The sequence below is a fragment of the Seriola aureovittata genome, chromosome 6 (assembly GCF_021018895.1).
Source record: "Seriola aureovittata isolate HTS-2021-v1 ecotype China chromosome 6, ASM2101889v1, whole genome shotgun sequence".
Taxonomy (NCBI): domain Eukaryota; kingdom Metazoa; phylum Chordata; class Actinopteri; order Carangiformes; family Carangidae; genus Seriola; species Seriola aureovittata.
The window spans coordinates 18,548,065-18,565,036 of record NC_079369.1 but is presented as its reverse complement, the minus strand read 5'-3'; the positions used below and the strand labels follow the sequence as shown (position 1 = coordinate 18,565,036).

General features: G+C 40.7%; 1 protein-coding gene across 2 annotated transcripts in view; it reads left to right on the top strand.

Moving 5' to 3' along the window:
- Positions 1-16,972, top strand: part of dennd1b (DENN/MADD domain containing 1B) — a 106,107-nt gene that overhangs the window by 83,844 nt on the left and 5,291 nt on the right. For both annotated transcript variants that reach the window (XM_056377721.1, XM_056377722.1), the window contains 7 exons: positions 1,930-2,020; positions 3,322-3,362; positions 4,740-4,775; positions 5,387-5,443; positions 6,916-7,005; positions 15,339-15,424; positions 15,865-16,087. In XM_056377721.1, coding sequence (XP_056233696.1) covers positions 1,930-2,020; positions 3,322-3,362; positions 4,740-4,775; positions 5,387-5,443; positions 6,916-7,005; positions 15,339-15,424; positions 15,865-16,087 — 624 coding nt within the window. The remainder of the gene's footprint in view (positions 1-1,929; positions 2,021-3,321; positions 3,363-4,739; positions 4,776-5,386; positions 5,444-6,915; positions 7,006-15,338; positions 15,425-15,864; positions 16,088-16,972) is intronic.

Here is a 16,972-nt window from a genome sequence, read left to right as displayed (position 1 = left end):
CTGGATTCACATATGTTGAACACAATCATTTCTTCAATCATCCACTGCGCTGTTGTTTGAATGAAGCTGGTCCTGACTTGTGCCCATCCTGAAATTTCATTTCTGTTTCTTTGAGAGAGTTTTTTTCCCCTTATTTATTTATTTATTTATTTATTTATTTATTTTTGGTGGCTCACTCTCAAAACAAAGAAAATTAGCCCATGTTTTGTCTACTTGTTTTTGTTGTACGTGCACGTGTGCATGATGTGCTGCTGGTGTTGGTTTGCATGTGCGTGAGAGTGTGGTGATTATGGTCTGCTATTGTTGAGTAATGTCTAATTAAGGCCCACGGTGAGGCAGGTAATCTGGCTGTGGTGTGTGGAGGGAGATGGCGAGGGGGGTGGGGGTGGGGGGCTTTGGCTAGGTGATGATTTGGGTTGATTATCTGCACTAATTGGGCCAGCCAAGTAGCGGAGCAGTGGTCGGAACCTGCAGTCTCACCTCTCATTAAAATGATCTAATGATGAGTTTCCAGCTCTTCTGACCAGAGGAGCGGGTGACCGTGTCGGTCGCTAGTTAGCGGGCTGTCCCTGAGGACATGCACCCTAAAACAACCTACACTGTTGTTACACTTTGGATACAGAGGTGGATGTTGGATTGCCTCTGTTAAAAATGTCTGACAATGTGTTGCAGTCAACTCTTTGTATTCAAAAGAATAGTGTACCATTTGTTGTTTTTCTTTAAAACACAAAAGATTGTTTGAAAGGTAGGAGGTGATGATTGTTAATTAATGCGGTAAATTTCAGCTTTAAATCCAAATGACACGAGTGCTGATTGTTGGCTGCTTTTCACTCACACCTCTACACAAATAAGCCCTGAATGGATTAAAAGGACAGATCTAAGTTTAAAGTTGAGAACAAAGACGCGCACAAATTAGAAAAATTTGTTTTTCAGAACTTCAGTAGACCTTAGCCTTGCATCTTGAAAATAAAAGGAAAATACTTCTCTGCAGCTGCTTGTTTTTTTACACCAGACACTTTCCAAAAGGAGTCTAAGACTGTCAGCGGAAAGTATTCTTTCCACGCAGAGATTTGCTGATATTGTAAGCGATGGGACAGGAAACTAACAACAACTTGTGGGTCAATGTGGTTGGATTTAGTTAATATAAAACAGTGCACCATGTGTGTGATTGAGTGATCTACAGTCACATAATTGTTTTGACGAAATTCAAAGATTTTATTTATGTTCAGTATTTAGGAAGATGATATATATATATATATATATATATATATATTTATAGAAAAAAGATGCAGCGGACAGTCAGATCACTGAGCCTGTAAAGTGTTTGGTGAAAGCACCAGAGCTTTTGTAAAGGTCCAAAATGCTAAGAAAAAATCCTTTCATGTATTATTGACATCATTTTGTTTCCCCTGATTTATTCAGTCATGGCCTGTTAAAAACTCTCAACTTATTTCAACTTAATTTAAGATTGTTATTTTATTGTGTTAATCACAAATTTTCTGGTATGTTTGTCGATGTTTGTGTGCGTGTTTGCTTGTACCTGCATAACATATTTATGTGCATTTGTGACTGTGCTCATGAAATGTGTAGCTGTCTTGGCTGTTAGGTCCATATTTATGAGATGGAGTTTTATGCGCTCCATGTTACAAAGGGAGGAAATGAAACTTCCTCATGTCTCAGACAGTGTGCAGCATGTAGTCTGCTGCCCTAATCCCTCATCTGCTCCACATTACCAAATCCCTATTACCAGCAACCCACCTAATCTTAGGATGTAGTTTCCGTCAGGTAGGATTAATAACACCCCACTGTGGCTGGAGTGTTTGAATCTGTGTGTATGTGGCTGTGTGTCTGTTTAAGTGTGTCCACCCCACCACCCCCCACCCCACCACCCCCCTTCTTTAATAAGCACGTTGTAATTTATGGTTGTAGTTCATCGACGGACGGCTGGCCAAATTGAACGCAGGCCGCGGCTTCACCGACGTGTTTGAAGAGGAGATCACAGAGGGGGGGTTCTGTGGAAGTGAGTAGTGCTGGAGCTGTCTATCAATTAGTCACATTATATTTATTTGCCATATTTCATGCAAATGGCAGAAATGATTGTACTACAGTAAGATATAAAAACTGTGAACAAAATAAGGAGCAACCTTTAAAGACACTTCCATTCCCCAAATAAAATAAAATCTAACTCTCTTAAAACTGTACACCAGTTACATGTGCAAAAAGGCAAATCACACAATAATAAACTGGATAAAAAGTTGGTAAATTATATACTATTCTGTAGTCTTCTTATATACATTTTTATAAAATGTTAATTTGAAAACATTTCTGGTCCTTATTGTTTAATTCATTTTGCCATTGTCTAATAAACATGCGTGTGACCACATAAGGCGCTTTAAATATGAATGCACCGATGAACTTTATTGTCCTTTTGAAAAACAGAATGAAATCATTATTAATATACGTTAACGTTGCTGGCAGCTGCTCTAAAATAAGTGTAAACTAAGTCTCTCAGAGTAAATTGGTTTTTATATTCTGCGTGCATCTTGAGTGACATTTGTAGCAAAAGTCTCTATTGGAACTGATACACAGGGGGACATGTAAATCTGACCGTGGCAAAAGAAGATTGACGGCAGAATTAACGATATGTTGGCAGGAATGGGCATTATTGCACGTGAAGAAAGCGGATGAGACATCAGAAGTTTGAGAGTGAAACAAATCCCACAGGACTGCTCAGACAAATTAGGTTGTTTTGATCGTAACACCTCAGGTCTGAGTCATATTTACACGACAAGAGAAAAGAAATGCCATCCAGATGCTGCAGCTAAATACCCATCATATTATTAGGCTTATCTATTCTGATCTTGACCCAAACCCACACTGTCATCTGTAATTATATTCTCTAAACAATCCTCCATTCTGCCCTCACAAGTCCATTATTTCAAGGTAATTTTCAGCAGTAAATGTTTTAGTTTATCATTGTTATTATTATTGGTTAAAGAGCAAAAGGGACAAAAGAAGAAAATAACTTTTCACTTTGAAAGTTTACTGAAAAGAGTTTTACCAGAATTAAGGCCCAAGACATATTGCAGAGCTTAGTTTTATTACCCTCATTATTTTCTTCAACCACACTCCCTAATACTGTCACTACATTTGTCCTGATCAATACAGAAATATATTTGACTTGAATTTAAAATGCTCAATAACAGCTATAGGACTGTGTCTCAGTGTAATATCCATAGTTACCTTTGCTTTGCAATGTTCATACTGTGCTCTTGAGTGCAAAGTGATAATTCATATTTCCTATTTTCTACATCCCTTCAGGTAATTCAAGGTCTTATCAGCAATGGATGCACACTGTAAAGGTATTCACAGAATGTCGTGCATCTCACACCTAAATGCTTTTATCTATGGCTTTTTTTATGTTTCACTCATTTTATTCCAGAGTTATATTTAATTGAAAGTGTGATTGACACGACTCCGTTTGAAGTCCTGGTGTTGCCTTTGGAATGAAGGGGCTGTCTGAATGTACAGATCCAGCTTGAGTGCAGTTTGGTGTGTGAAGCGGCGCGTGCAGCAGGACAGTGGAGACAGACAGGGAGGGAGACAGAAGTGATTTGACGTGACAAGACGTCCTCCAACATGACATGTTGATCTGGCAGCAAACACAGGCGTTACTCCGCTGAACCGACCCAAGAACATAGATCGCTCCCTCCTTCTTCATCTCCTTCTGTCGCTTTCCTCCTCTCCTTTCTCTCTTTATTTCTCTCCCTCTTTTCATCTCTGTCACAGCCCCCCCTCTGTCTCTCACTCTCTCACTCACCGAGCATCTCTCCCTCCCCCTCCCCCTCCCCCTCTCCCTCACCCTCCCTCTCTCCCCACGCCGTCAGCTAAGGCTGAATTAGTTCTCTAGAGTGCTCTTCAAAGGTTTGTTAAAGTTCACATTTCCTGACTGACAGGGATCTATAAGAGGGGCCTTCACCTCGGCCCCTCTCCTCCTCTCCCTCCGCCGACTTCTGAAACACTGTCTGCCATTTACTCTGTTTAGCCGTTTAGCCGACGCTTTGTGCTTACACTAAAGACCAAACAGTGAGAAAAAGAGTGAGACGCCAAAGGAGAGATGCAGCAACTCAGAGTGAGAAAAGAAGACAGGCACACAGAGATATTGGGTACCATAAAGTCAGTCTGCAGAACTCAAAGTAGAAATCAATCACACACAGTCTCTTCCATCGCTGTTTTATTCTGCTTCTAAATAAAAAACCTCCTGAATGCCGTGAATCGTGCAGTTTATCATGGCTCAGCGATATGATACTTTGCCTGATGTCACCACTTTTTTTTTTTCTTTTTTTTTTTTTTAACTGATATTACACTGCTATTCTGAGCTGCAGAGGGAGTTTTGGATTTTTTGATATTGAAAATTGGTCCTGGGTGACTACTCGGTTGGTTGGAGATGTGGTAGAAATATTGATAGTGATATTGGTGAGTTTACTGTACATCACAGATTTGCAAATGTATGCAAAATGTTACATAAAATAATCAGTCTGATTTAAAGCAATCAACATCTTTTCATGGTTATGCATTACACAAGGCAAAACTCCTCATATAAAAGTGTATATATTCTCTATATGAATAATTGATGTAAAAATACCTGATAATAATTGGTTTGAATGTGTGTACATGTGTGGAAACTCCTTCAAAACGTCTTTATGCGTCTGACAAATAATTGTCTGTGCCTGTTACAGAGAGGAGGAGCACTCATCAACACAGCTGTGACAAAGGTACGTTCTTCTGCAAAACTGCTTAATAGGCAGCCACATCAGTGCTTTGTTCAATACTGTACGTAAATTAAATTGAATCCTCAAGTCTGTTAAAAAAAAAAAAAAAATCCATTGAAATAGACCTCGCATGACATTCTGCAGGTTCTTTAGAGAAAATGAATCATCATGCTTGAATATATGAAAATTATGGTAAAATGTGTCTGTTGCAATTGGTTGTGGAGCGAGTGGAAGCATTGTTCATGACAAGTCAGTGTTTGATGAGCAGTAGCATGTCGTTATGTGCTGTACAATAGGTGGTCAGGGTGCCCTTTCATGTTATCGCCTCCTGTTAGTTTGCGAGGCTCTCTTATCCAACCTTTTGTCTCCGTGTTTTTGCCACAGGGATCAAAGCATTTCTTGATGTTACATGAAACCAGTGCAGAATGTTAATGCAACATGTTTTGATTAGTAATCTGTGTGTGTGTGTTTGCGTGTGTGTGTGTGTGTGTGTGTGTGTGTGTGTGTGTGTGTGTGTGTGTGTGTGTGTGTGTGTGTGTGTGTGTGTGTGTGTGTGTGTGTGTGTGTGTGTGCGTGTGCATGTTTGTGTGTTTGTGTGTTGTTTTTCCACCTAGGCCAAGAGTCATGCCAAGAGGGGCATCCGGGACATTAAGGGCAGACTTAAAGCAAGGGTGAGCAGTGCAGACCTTCACACCTCTCTGACACACATGCACGCACTCATACCGGCATACATACACACATGTACACATAATTGTGTTCTGAGGCACACAGATAGACACACACCCCCCTCATAGAAGCAGACAGGAAGGCTGCTTTACATGGAGTGTGTGATTCTGACGCAGGGGCCTTTAATGACTGTTGAAGCCTGCTTAGCGCTTTGTTCAAGCTGTACATTTTTAACCAGCGCCCCTCTGGCTATGGCCTGTCATGTCATCCGAGCCCCAGCCCCTCTTTCTCTTTTATTGTCTGCATATTTCATCAGTGAGCCTGTGATTTCCTCAAAGCTAATGTAACGAGGTGTATGTTTCCATAAGCCTGATGGATTTGATAAGGCAATAGCAGTTTGATCTGTCAGTGGGAAACTGAGGAGAGAGGGCACTGATGATGAACAAGAGGAGCACGCAGCGCTCCGCGCCGTGCATGCACACACAAACACACACACACACACACACACACACACACACACACAGTACAGGCAAACAGAGGTGCTGAAATCCATCCAATTTTGAAGTCAGATTTCCTGTGCAGGCAGAAGACAAATGAATTCAAGTTTCTTAGGATCACAATTAATCTGCAGAGCATTTTTACAATGTGATACTTCTAGCTGCAGATGTCTGCACAAAGACCCCAGGCACAAACATATTGAAATTAAACTGATCAGATTTGGTTACCTTGATTATTATTGTTGTAACCTGCTAGTGTATAAGGCTGGTGATATACCATATATCTTATTGTCAAAAAAAATGCCATGAAAGACAAAAACCAAAAATTTTTTTAGTCCTCTCAGTACTTTCTGACTTCACTACTGTGTCTGTGGCTGTCAGACCCAAGCCCATTAGTTCCTACTGAAGACATAAATCTTTAAAAATACAAATATATACTTTCATTTTGATACAACAAAAAAAAAACCAAAATGATACTGTAGTTTAAAGCAAACATCACTCAAATAGAACCAAATAATATATTTTTTGGGGCGGGTCTATTTCAGATGCAAATTTGAGTATTAAGTATTAAGTATTCTCAGTAACAGAACGGCGTATGTGGGATTGACTAAGATAAAGTACATCCTTCATTATGGTGAAAATGAAGGATCATGTCACCAGGCAACAGTTTATAGATTATTATTTATAAGACTTTGGGTCCATGTCACAGAGGAATAAGCTGTATCAGGCTTTAGATACAAAATACTTGTTACAGCTCATCTTTTCATGGGATTTGTTGATGGTAAGAAAAATGTATCTTCATTTAAATTCAACTCAGAAATCTATTAAATGCTTTTATTTGAAATGGATTAATTTATATAAGGGAGAAATGTATTTAATGTCCTGTGGTCTGGTTAATTCACATAAATGCAAATGCACATTATTCCCCCAAACTGTCTGATGTTTTATTTCAAGATTTACATTCTTCATCTGTCTCTCAGGAAGAAGAAGAAGAGGGGATGACGGTCTGTGCAGGGTCTCCCACCAGCACCAAGAGCCTGTCTCCAAGGAGACTGCAGAAGATGAGACGGGTATGTTACACACACACACATACACACACACACGCACAGAAACACACAGACTCACATCAGTAAATGAGTTAACTACATTTACACTGACTTATCAAGCCGGAGCTCAGTTTTCACTGGACCGACATGGATGCAGTCTTCCACTTCTTCACTCTTTCAGCCATTGCTCTTTTTTCCCTTCCTCCATCCCCACGTTTTTCTTTTTTTTTTTTACCTCCATCCCTCTCCTCTTTCTCTCCTTCTCCCTCTCACTCTCTCTCTTGTAGCAACTCTTAGAAGTACAGTAGTTTGTCAGGGCGCCAAATGTAATGATAAGCATTTTTGTCTTTCAACACACTCATGATGTACATTCAGTATTTTTCTCTGAACAGCACGGACAGTAGAAGCAACTCATCTGCTGGTCAGCATTTCCTCTGAAGAATTTGCTTGTGCACCATAACTGGATAGCACATTTTCTTCTTTGTTGTGTGCAGAGCTGGCATACGATGAGCAAGTACATGCACGCTCACAAAATACACATTCATCAATAAATTCATCAGGAGAGTTAAGAACATTAGAAAATTATGAGACACTGCAGTGTAGTGTAAATGAATATGCTCACTTATATTTCTTAGTGTTGGAAGTTTAGTTTTATGTAATTAAAATTGCACACTGTACAGTACAAAACACATGCATACAGCCTCAGGGATACTAGTTATATCTCCCACTGCATATCTATACCTCTGTAATCCCAGCTGGAGCGTTTCCACCTCTTATTGCTAAATGAAAAAAAAAATAGCAAATGGACTCCCAATTCTGTCTAAAGAAAAAAATACAAAAAAAAACATGCCTGCATGCACACACTGACATTTTAGTCACAGTCATGTAAGAGTGTGATTAGGAGAGGTTGTGCTGTCTCTAATTAGCGTTGTGTTTCCTGTGTGTGTGATGAGGCTGGAAAGTCTTAGCACAGAGGAAGGTGTGACGGCCGGGGAGAGGAGAGGAACGGCAATTAGGGCTTTTCTAAAGGCCTCCTCGGACACCCTCCCCCCCAGCTAGTGCACACACAAAGACGGGCCAGCAAACACACACACACACACACACACACACAGACTCAGATTAAAAGTTAACATGCAGTTGATGTGCGCACACACCCACAAACACACATGCACTGTATTCAGGATATACACACACTCACGCCCCTGTCCATGCCACTGAGGCCTGTTCATTGCCACAGTAACGGGTCCCTGGGGACCACTGGAGGAGGGACACGCAGGACACGGGATAGCATGTCCCACAGCACTGGTTTTGTCTGTTAGTGTTTATATATAGTCCATCAGTTTCTCTTTAGCTATACACAACACATTCTTACCTTTTCACATCGCCTTCTTAACTGCTAATAGTTCTTAATCCAGGTTGGGGTGGTTCAGTATATTATACCAACCCATACACAGTAAAACCCTCATGCAAACCCTCCTGTTTTGTGTGTTTTGAAGAGTCTGTCGATCCAAGATTCTTTTCTGTCAAAAAGACTGAAAATGGAGAAGCCAAGAAAGCCTTGATAATTTATGGCCTGTCGGTGTGCAGTAACCCCTGAAAGATTGAAACTCTTCAAAACATTTGCTCCCAAACAAATGTTGTCAGGAAACTGGAGATGCTTTCAGTGTTTTGTTGTTTTTCAGGATATCCGTAATCGCTTGGTTTCATGTCTTTATTACACAAATTAAAGCACATTAGTTAGAAACTCAAAATGCATGTGGGGGAAAAAAAAAACTCAGGAAAAACAAATGTCGGGAAGAATGTTTTTTGTTTATAAAATACCATTGAAAAATTATTTGGCAAGTATGTAATGAAGTTAAGGCTCCTTTTAGGTCTCCTGGTTTTTTTTTTTCTGAAGCTGCTACACTTTACTCTTTACTTTTACCTAACTGTTAATGGCACACCTTATTTATATTTCAATTACAGTCCCAAAAAACATAGCTATTGTTCTCACACTCTCTTATCTCTCCGTCTGCCACCTTTCTGTGTTTGTTTCCTGAGATTGCTTCCTATGAAATCTTTATACTGTTGTTCTGCCCAAAACTGTCTTGACCAGGTGTTCCCTGCACTAGAAATTGATCTCAGTGGGACTAACCTGGTTAAATAAAGGTTAAGTAACATGAAAAAAAACACACCTTTATCCTCTTATCCTCATAGCTCCTCTTCTCCTCATGCCCACACACAGACCTCCTTTGCTTGGCCTACCCTTATTTCTAGCTCCTCAGTCTTTGCAGTATGTCCTAGTCCCTCTCTGTGCACAAACCAGGCTCCTGACTCTGTCCATATAATCCACAAATCCAAATATGTCTCCATATGACAATAACAGCTTTTATTTTTCAATCTTAAAAATATAATCTTATAAATAAGAAAAAAAAAAAGATCCTACTGTTCCTATGTGAAACGACATCAAAGCAGGAGTTGTGATCCTTCTTATTCAAACACAAGGGAACAAAACTGCTCCCTCACCTCTCTCAAAGTAAAAAGATATTAAGCATTATATACACCAGGTGACATATTGACATATTCTTGTGCATTGTGTCCTTTGCTACGCCGCCTCCCTGTGTCCTCTTTGCATCTTCATACCTTTGACCAAGTGACAAACAAATGCCTCTTCATCTGCCAGATAAATTCACAGACATGTTTTCATCAGAAGCCACAAAAAAATGTGATCTGATTAAAGACATTCTCCACTCGTGTATGACAGAAAAGAAAAATCCTGATACATTTTTATCATTCATCATTTTTTAGCAAACACCTCTAAGTCTGTCCTTGAAATGAAATGAATGATCCTGGAGAAGCTTCTTTTAATTAATCATAGCAAAAATAATCAGAGTTATGAAATTCATATTCTATTTGATCAGTCAACACATGTACCAAAGTGAAAGTGCTGCTGTCATATGCGTACATATTTCAGCCGTATCCGGCAATGTGGGTGATTTGTAGTGTTTGGTGAGCTTGTTGATTAGGAATGTAGGAGTAATCCTTTCGTTTGACAAAAACAAGACTGAATTGGACTGCTGACTTCTCGTCTGATACAACAAACAGCAACCATTGTTCTTGCTCCTGGATGGTTTTGTGTGTGAGTGCCACTTTTGTTTTTGAGATTCTGTATGTAAGATTTAGTATATTTTGTGTGTGCGTGTTTTATGTGGTATTGTGCTGTAAGCGTCCGTAAACAAAAAGTGTGTCTGTACCTCAGCCCTTTTGTACATGAGCATGTATTTCAGTGTGTGTGCCCCATGTACACAAACATGCATGCATTAAACAGTTCGCCTCAGGTTGGAGGCAACAGAATGACAGCTGTTAAGAGAGCAGAGGAGAGTAGGGGTTGGGACAATGTTATGGACAATGACAGCCAGCAGGCTTGTGGCCGGGCTCAGCCCCAGGCTGTGGACTCTTCACCTGGTGAGGCAGAAAAGATGCCAGCCCGGAAAACACCACTCAGCTCCGTGTGGAGGGGAAACAGAGAAGAGAGTTAACACAGATGTAAACCAGAGCAACAAAGTCACATGGATACTTCAGTGTGTGTGTGTGTGTGTGTGTGTGTGTGTGTGTGTGTGTGTGTGTGTGTGTGTGTGTGTGTGTGTGTGTGTGTGTGTGTGTGTGTGTGTGTGTGTGTGTGTGTGTGTGTGTGTGTGTGTGTGTGAATGCATGGGTGAATATCTGTGTGTGCTCCATCAGTGGGAGACAGCTCATGTGTTCATGGCCAGTGGACACATATGTACACTGTACACATGACTTGTGAAGTGTCTGTGTTGTGTTCAGGGAAATGCACATTTGTGTGTTGATGATTTCGGCTTGAACAACTATCATGTGTCTCTGAACATGCTTACACTAATATGTATTTTTAATACAACAACACTTAACTTGAAGTATTGCTCATAATGCAGTCCACAGACTTCATTATATTCAGTGCATGATTGAAAATGCTGTAATATGGACAATATGCAAAAGCAATACTTTCTGAGTAAACTGAATAGCTAATAACTGTTTCACAACATATTCACTTACTGTAGATTATAGAGCATACTCTGCGTGTTTGTCATAATGCATAATAATAGTTTTTGATGTGATTGTAAAATGGAAAATTGTTCAAATATGCATATAATATTCATTGTAAGATTAATATTATGGATAAATATTTTAAATCAATAATTATGATGCACCCAGTGAACTTTAAGTACAGTGGCTGTGTCCATAGCTGTGTGTGTGTGTGTGTGTGTGTGTGTGTGTGTGTGTGTGTGTGTGTGTGTGTGGTGTGTGTGTGTGTGTGTGTGTGTGTGTGTGTGTGTGTGTGTACATGGTTATTTGTATGCGTTTGTAGTCTTCACTTTTGCCCAGTTTCTCCCCACTTCAGAGACCAAGTAACTAAGTCACGGCCTCCTTGCTGAAACCAAAGTGCCATCTCCTGGCACCGTCACAGTACTGCACTGCACCCATTCACAGAAAGACACCTGGTGATTTTACTGGATGAGTTTGGTTTAGTCTAACAGAATGAGCATAATGCACATTCTCCTTCTTTTATATGGCTCATGTTTTAAGCGAAAAGGAAGTGGGCTTTCAGCAACAGCCAGTTGGACAGAAACGCAGTGGATCTTGCCTCAAACGTTATTTCTCCCCCCCCCCCCCCCCCCCTTTCGAGTGAGCAGCTCTTAAACAGGCAGACACAGACTTGGCCATACTTCTACAAAGCCTCTGCCTCTCCCCAAGGTTTGTTTGCATTTTACCGGCATCTCTTTACATACACTGCCAAGTTGTGAGATCAGTGCCCACTCAGAAATACCATATGAAATGTATAATGTAAGACTTGCTATTAAAGTCCGCTTGCGTTTGGCCCTGTCACAGAGAGGCATAGTTGTTCCGCATAACCGGTCATGCAGGGAAGGAAGGGAATAGGAGGGGAAAGTTTGTTTCTCCAAATGCAGCTACTAAAATGGATGATGATGACTATTTTCCCCTCATAACCGCAGAAATGAAATGTAATTTGTTATATCAAATCTGAAGACTTTTTTCAAGCCCCCTTAGATATATTTCATACCTTTTTGCTTATTGGAGGGTCCGGGTATGAAAGGGTCAGAATAAAAGATAATTTAGTCCTGTTAACCATTCTGCCCTCATTTACTCACAATCCAAAACTGAAGACTGGTAATCTGGACTAAAGAAAAGAGAGTATGTGTTTTTTTTTTTTTTCGTCTGACAATGAAACTGGAGGGAGTCAGGATTCTTTTTCTTCTTTAGCCAGATACTCAGGGACACAGACGCCAAAGTAATATAATCACAAAATAACATAAAAATAATGAAGAAATGCATCCTGCAGAGTAAAAAGGAGTTCACTTTGCAAGAGAAGCGGAGATGTCAAATCTTTTCCTTGATTTAAGAAACACAAGAGGCTTCCCCACCTCTTCCAAAATACTGGATCGAGCTGGTTTTGCTGAAATACCCTGACCATTTTTATAATTTTCATGACGCCTGCTCCTCTGCTGTATCTCCTCCTGACTCTTTCGCTCTCTGCGTTCTGTACAGTCTCACTTGTGGTGGAGAGGAAGGAAGCGAGAGCCAGACAATGACATCTGTCACTGACAGCGGAGTGATGGAGGGAGAAAATGGGAGACGAGAAAGCATGGAGGGAGAATCGCTTTTTCATTTTCACCTTTCAGATTCCCATTAGCCGACAGCAAGAAGCTAATGAAGGCGCAGTATGATAATCTGTTGTTCTGCTATTTCATGCTTTCCACTGTCCTGTCAGGCCTGGGGAGATATGGGATGGTGGTAGAGCTGTCACAGCTTTAACACAGAACCTGTTTGCTCTGGTTGAGAATATCTCATTGTGAATGTCTAAATTTGAAGAGTCTATATTTTTGTTGTTTTTTTTTTTTACATTGGCATACAGTACATCTAATTTTAGGTCTCAGATTTAACTGCTCTTGTTGGTTTGGACAGCTCTGGAGGAGCAGTAATATTATGTATATTAAGTAACTGACAAAAGCATACTTAGTACCTCACATTACCAGTAAAATGAATACAATATGTTGGCCATTTTCAAAAAGCATAAAGGATATAAACCTACTCCTGTGCCAAATTTGGCGCTTCTATCGTAAAATGCTCAGTTGTTGTAAATAGTTTAATCTTAACTGCTGCACTAAAGGGTCACAGTGAAGAGAGGGAATGACAAATTGATAAAGCCGTGAAGTGAGGTACCATCCATTTACTGCTCCCTATGGAACTTCCTCTCAGGTAGACGGCACCAAAGCTGTAACCGAGATCAGAGGGCCAGGCTTCATGACCTGTGTCTGGTTGTGTATGGGTTCACCTTGCTTTAATAAACACCTAAACGCAGAGAGAGGCCCCGCTTCCCTGCACACAGCCCTGTCGCACAAATGAACGGACTAAATTACTGCACGCACCATAAACATACAGTGCATGTGTTTGTAGTGTTTGTAAGTATTGCTGTCTAAAGCCGACCCTCCCCAAGTATCTCACAGGTGCATCTCCGCTCTGCTGGCCCGCTTTGGCTGGCTGGCATGTCGGCCTGGCCCCAGATTTACTGCCCTGACACAGGAATCCATTAAAGGCTGTTTAGGGATCCCAGGCCTGAGCCCCTCTGAAATCTCTTTCATTATAGCTCCAAGCTACCATGGAAGGGGAGCAGCTTGGCCAATCAGCAGTGCCACCACATGTGTTCGTGTTTAGCCCGATGGCTGAGAGGCTTAAGTGGCTACTGCACACATCTCCTCCGCTGACTTTTATGGAGAAAATGGCACTTTAACTCTTTGTGTTTTTTGTAATAGGGTGCGTATGTGACTTGAGTGTGCGTATGTGAGAGAGAGAGGGAGAGAGTGTGTGTGTGTGTGTGCGCGTGTGTGTGTGTGCGTGCGTGCGTGTGCGTGTGTGCGCGTGTGTGTGCGTGTGCGTGTATGTGTGTGTCTTCCCTGGCCGAACACAGGCCCTAAATGAGGCCAGGCCAGCCACACGTTACATTCCGCCTGTCTGGCTGGCACTGTGTCGGCTAATCAAGACCGGCTTGGTTCACGGTTCCAATACTGACCCCCACCCCACCCCCACCATTCCCATCATTCTTTGGGGCTTTGAGGAATCTTTCCTCACCTCTCTACATTTCCTTCCTTCCCTTTTTCATTCCTTACCTTCCTCCTTCGATCGTTCTGTCTTGTGTTCCGTTTTCTTTTCCATAAATGTTTCTCACTATTTTTCACCTTTGTGCCTCTGATTTTCCTGCGACCCAAAACCACACTATCATCCTCACCTCTTAAACACACCCCCTGTGCTCCGCTCACTTTTAGGGTTGTAAAGAGCCTTTTTCTCAGTGTTGGGCTTTGATAATGTGGCTAACGTGAGTTTACAAAGAAACACGCAGAGAAAAAGAGAGGTGGAGCCAAGTAAGTGTAAAAAAAAAAAAAAAAAACTAAAAAAAACAGGGAAAACATTGCAGTGCACACTCATGCGCACACACAGATTGTTAGCAGTGATAGCATGTTAACTTAACTGCATCCCGTTAGTGCCTGTATGTGCACAAAACGCAGAGAAAGACAATTTGAGATATTACCAAAAAATAGACATAGAAGGTGAGCATCAATATATAAGAAGGTAAATGGGCAAAAAGCAAAGAGTGTACATTAGAAAGTGAAAGATAGTATTAACATAAACGAACATGCACACGCAGTGAGGGAGGAACATGTGCGTCGTAGTGGAAGGCATGTTAATAAGTGGCCTGGGGCAGATTTGGGCTCCCATGGGGAGAGTCCTGCCCTGCTCTGTAAAGCTTCTGTCTCTTCTTTAACCCGCCCATTAAACATGGTACACAGGTGGCTTATTAAACTGTGTCAGACAACTACAGTACACACTGATCATTCAACACGCAGCAGTGACAAATACAATCACATGCACTGGTGCTGTAATACAAATGATTTCTGCTGTTGCCCTCATCTTAACTCACAGTGCGTAAGTAGCTTGTAGTTCACATATAATGCTGAGTTTGATAAAAACCCTGCAGGGGATATTAAAGATTTTTATCCCCAGACTCAAATTTGACAAATTTAGTCTCAACCCTGAGGGTTCAGGCTCATTAAAACAAGCTAGTACTCCTGTCTTATGGGGACCCACCAAACACAGACCTGCATCTTTTTTCTACCGAGTCCCAAGTCATATTTTTATGAAAAGCTGTACCTCAGCAGAACACCACATTCTGTCTAGACTCCATGTTGTATCTTTAAGCTGAGGCTCCCCCTGAGTCCACTTTTTATTGTTTTATCATAGTCTTTTTGTCTAACTGCATCCACTTGCTGTGTTATTCTCATTAACAGCATAACTTCAGCAAGTCTCCTATGAGCATGGGCCCTCGAGATCTTGGCTACGGACTTGATGATGATGAGCTGGACAGTGCAAGCAAGTAAGTTCTCCTTTTATGACCTATTGCCCCTCAGTATTTTTTCACTGAAGCCATTTTCATGTTGTTTTAATTATGCATGTCAGGTATATCAAGATTACTGGCTGACTGATTCATTTTATGAAGAAAAAGTTGATAGCCTGTTGAAAAGTGCATTTCCTAGCTGAATGAATCTTTTTTACTCATGATAACACTGCCCCCAAGTGGACATACAGTATTTTGTAAGTTGAAAGAAATGTCAGTCATGTACTGTAACTACTTTGGTTCTAGTTATCGCAGAGAAACTGTTGACAAAAATACATAATTTACTGTACATTAAATATTATGTTTGAAAGTTCACAGCAAAGATTAGCATTTGATGTTCTCTAAAAACACAGTTATCTTCTGAAAGATGACCCAGCGTTTAACTCTGCCCGTCACTGTCGCTTCTCCTCTAAACGCAGAATCTCCTCAGAGGACAGCGGGGATGTTCCTTCCTACACTGAAGACAGCGATGATTCCTACTCGCTGGAGCTCGACATCGACTCTTCCCACTCAGGCCAGATGAATCTGCTGGAGGAAATACTCGACTCCCTGAACACCACAACGCTGGAGCAAGGCAAACTCAGCGCTGCCAAGAGCCTGGACTTCTTCAGGTCCATGGATGATTTAGACTACAAGGCCCCGGTACGCAAGAGAGGAAGACTAAATGAGATTTTGAGAGGGACTAATCATTATTTATAGAGACATCTTATTACAAAAACATAATTTAAAAAAGTATCACTGTGTGACCAGTAATGTGATGATACATTGATGGATTAAAGATAGATGGGTGCAAATAGTCATCGTAAAATCTGCACTCAGTTAAATTAATTCGGCTTTACAGAATGCATCGCTTTTGTGTGCAGCTTATCAATTGCTTGATTTATTAAGACTTTCAGTTCCATAACCAAGCTTTTTTTTTTTTTTACTTCAAGTATTTCCATGTATCTCCCTCTTAAAGTCTTTTATTACCTTCAGATATGGACATGTTGCACATTTTCTTTTACAGCATAACCATGACTATTTAAAACTGAAGAAACACTTGATGTGAAAAGTTGCCTTTGAGATTTATAATGGATTATTTGGGATCACCCTCAAGTTTATCACAGTTCTGAAGGTGTTAAATATTACAGCTTATTACAAGGCAGTAACCACATTAATCAGTTTAAGTGGTTGGTTCAACTAAATGCTTAGAGCTGCCTCATGATCAATAAATAACAGAATATTGTTTAATATTTACTCAGATAACTTTTACACAAGTTTCTCATGTCACTAACCTTTCTTACTTCATCGAGGTCAAAGTTTAACACCTGGAGTGTGAATAGTTTAGAAAAACACCATAACCAATGAAGAACAAATATACTATTTAGTAAGCTCCATTAGGTAGAGTGGGACTTCATAACATCAGTATATTAACTTCTAGTGACGTAGACCAATCCTGTGCATGTGCCAACTCCACTTAAACAGTTGTGTATCTCAGCAGCTGGTGTTTTCACCCATCAAGGGTAGATATTTGGGGACACCCAGGTG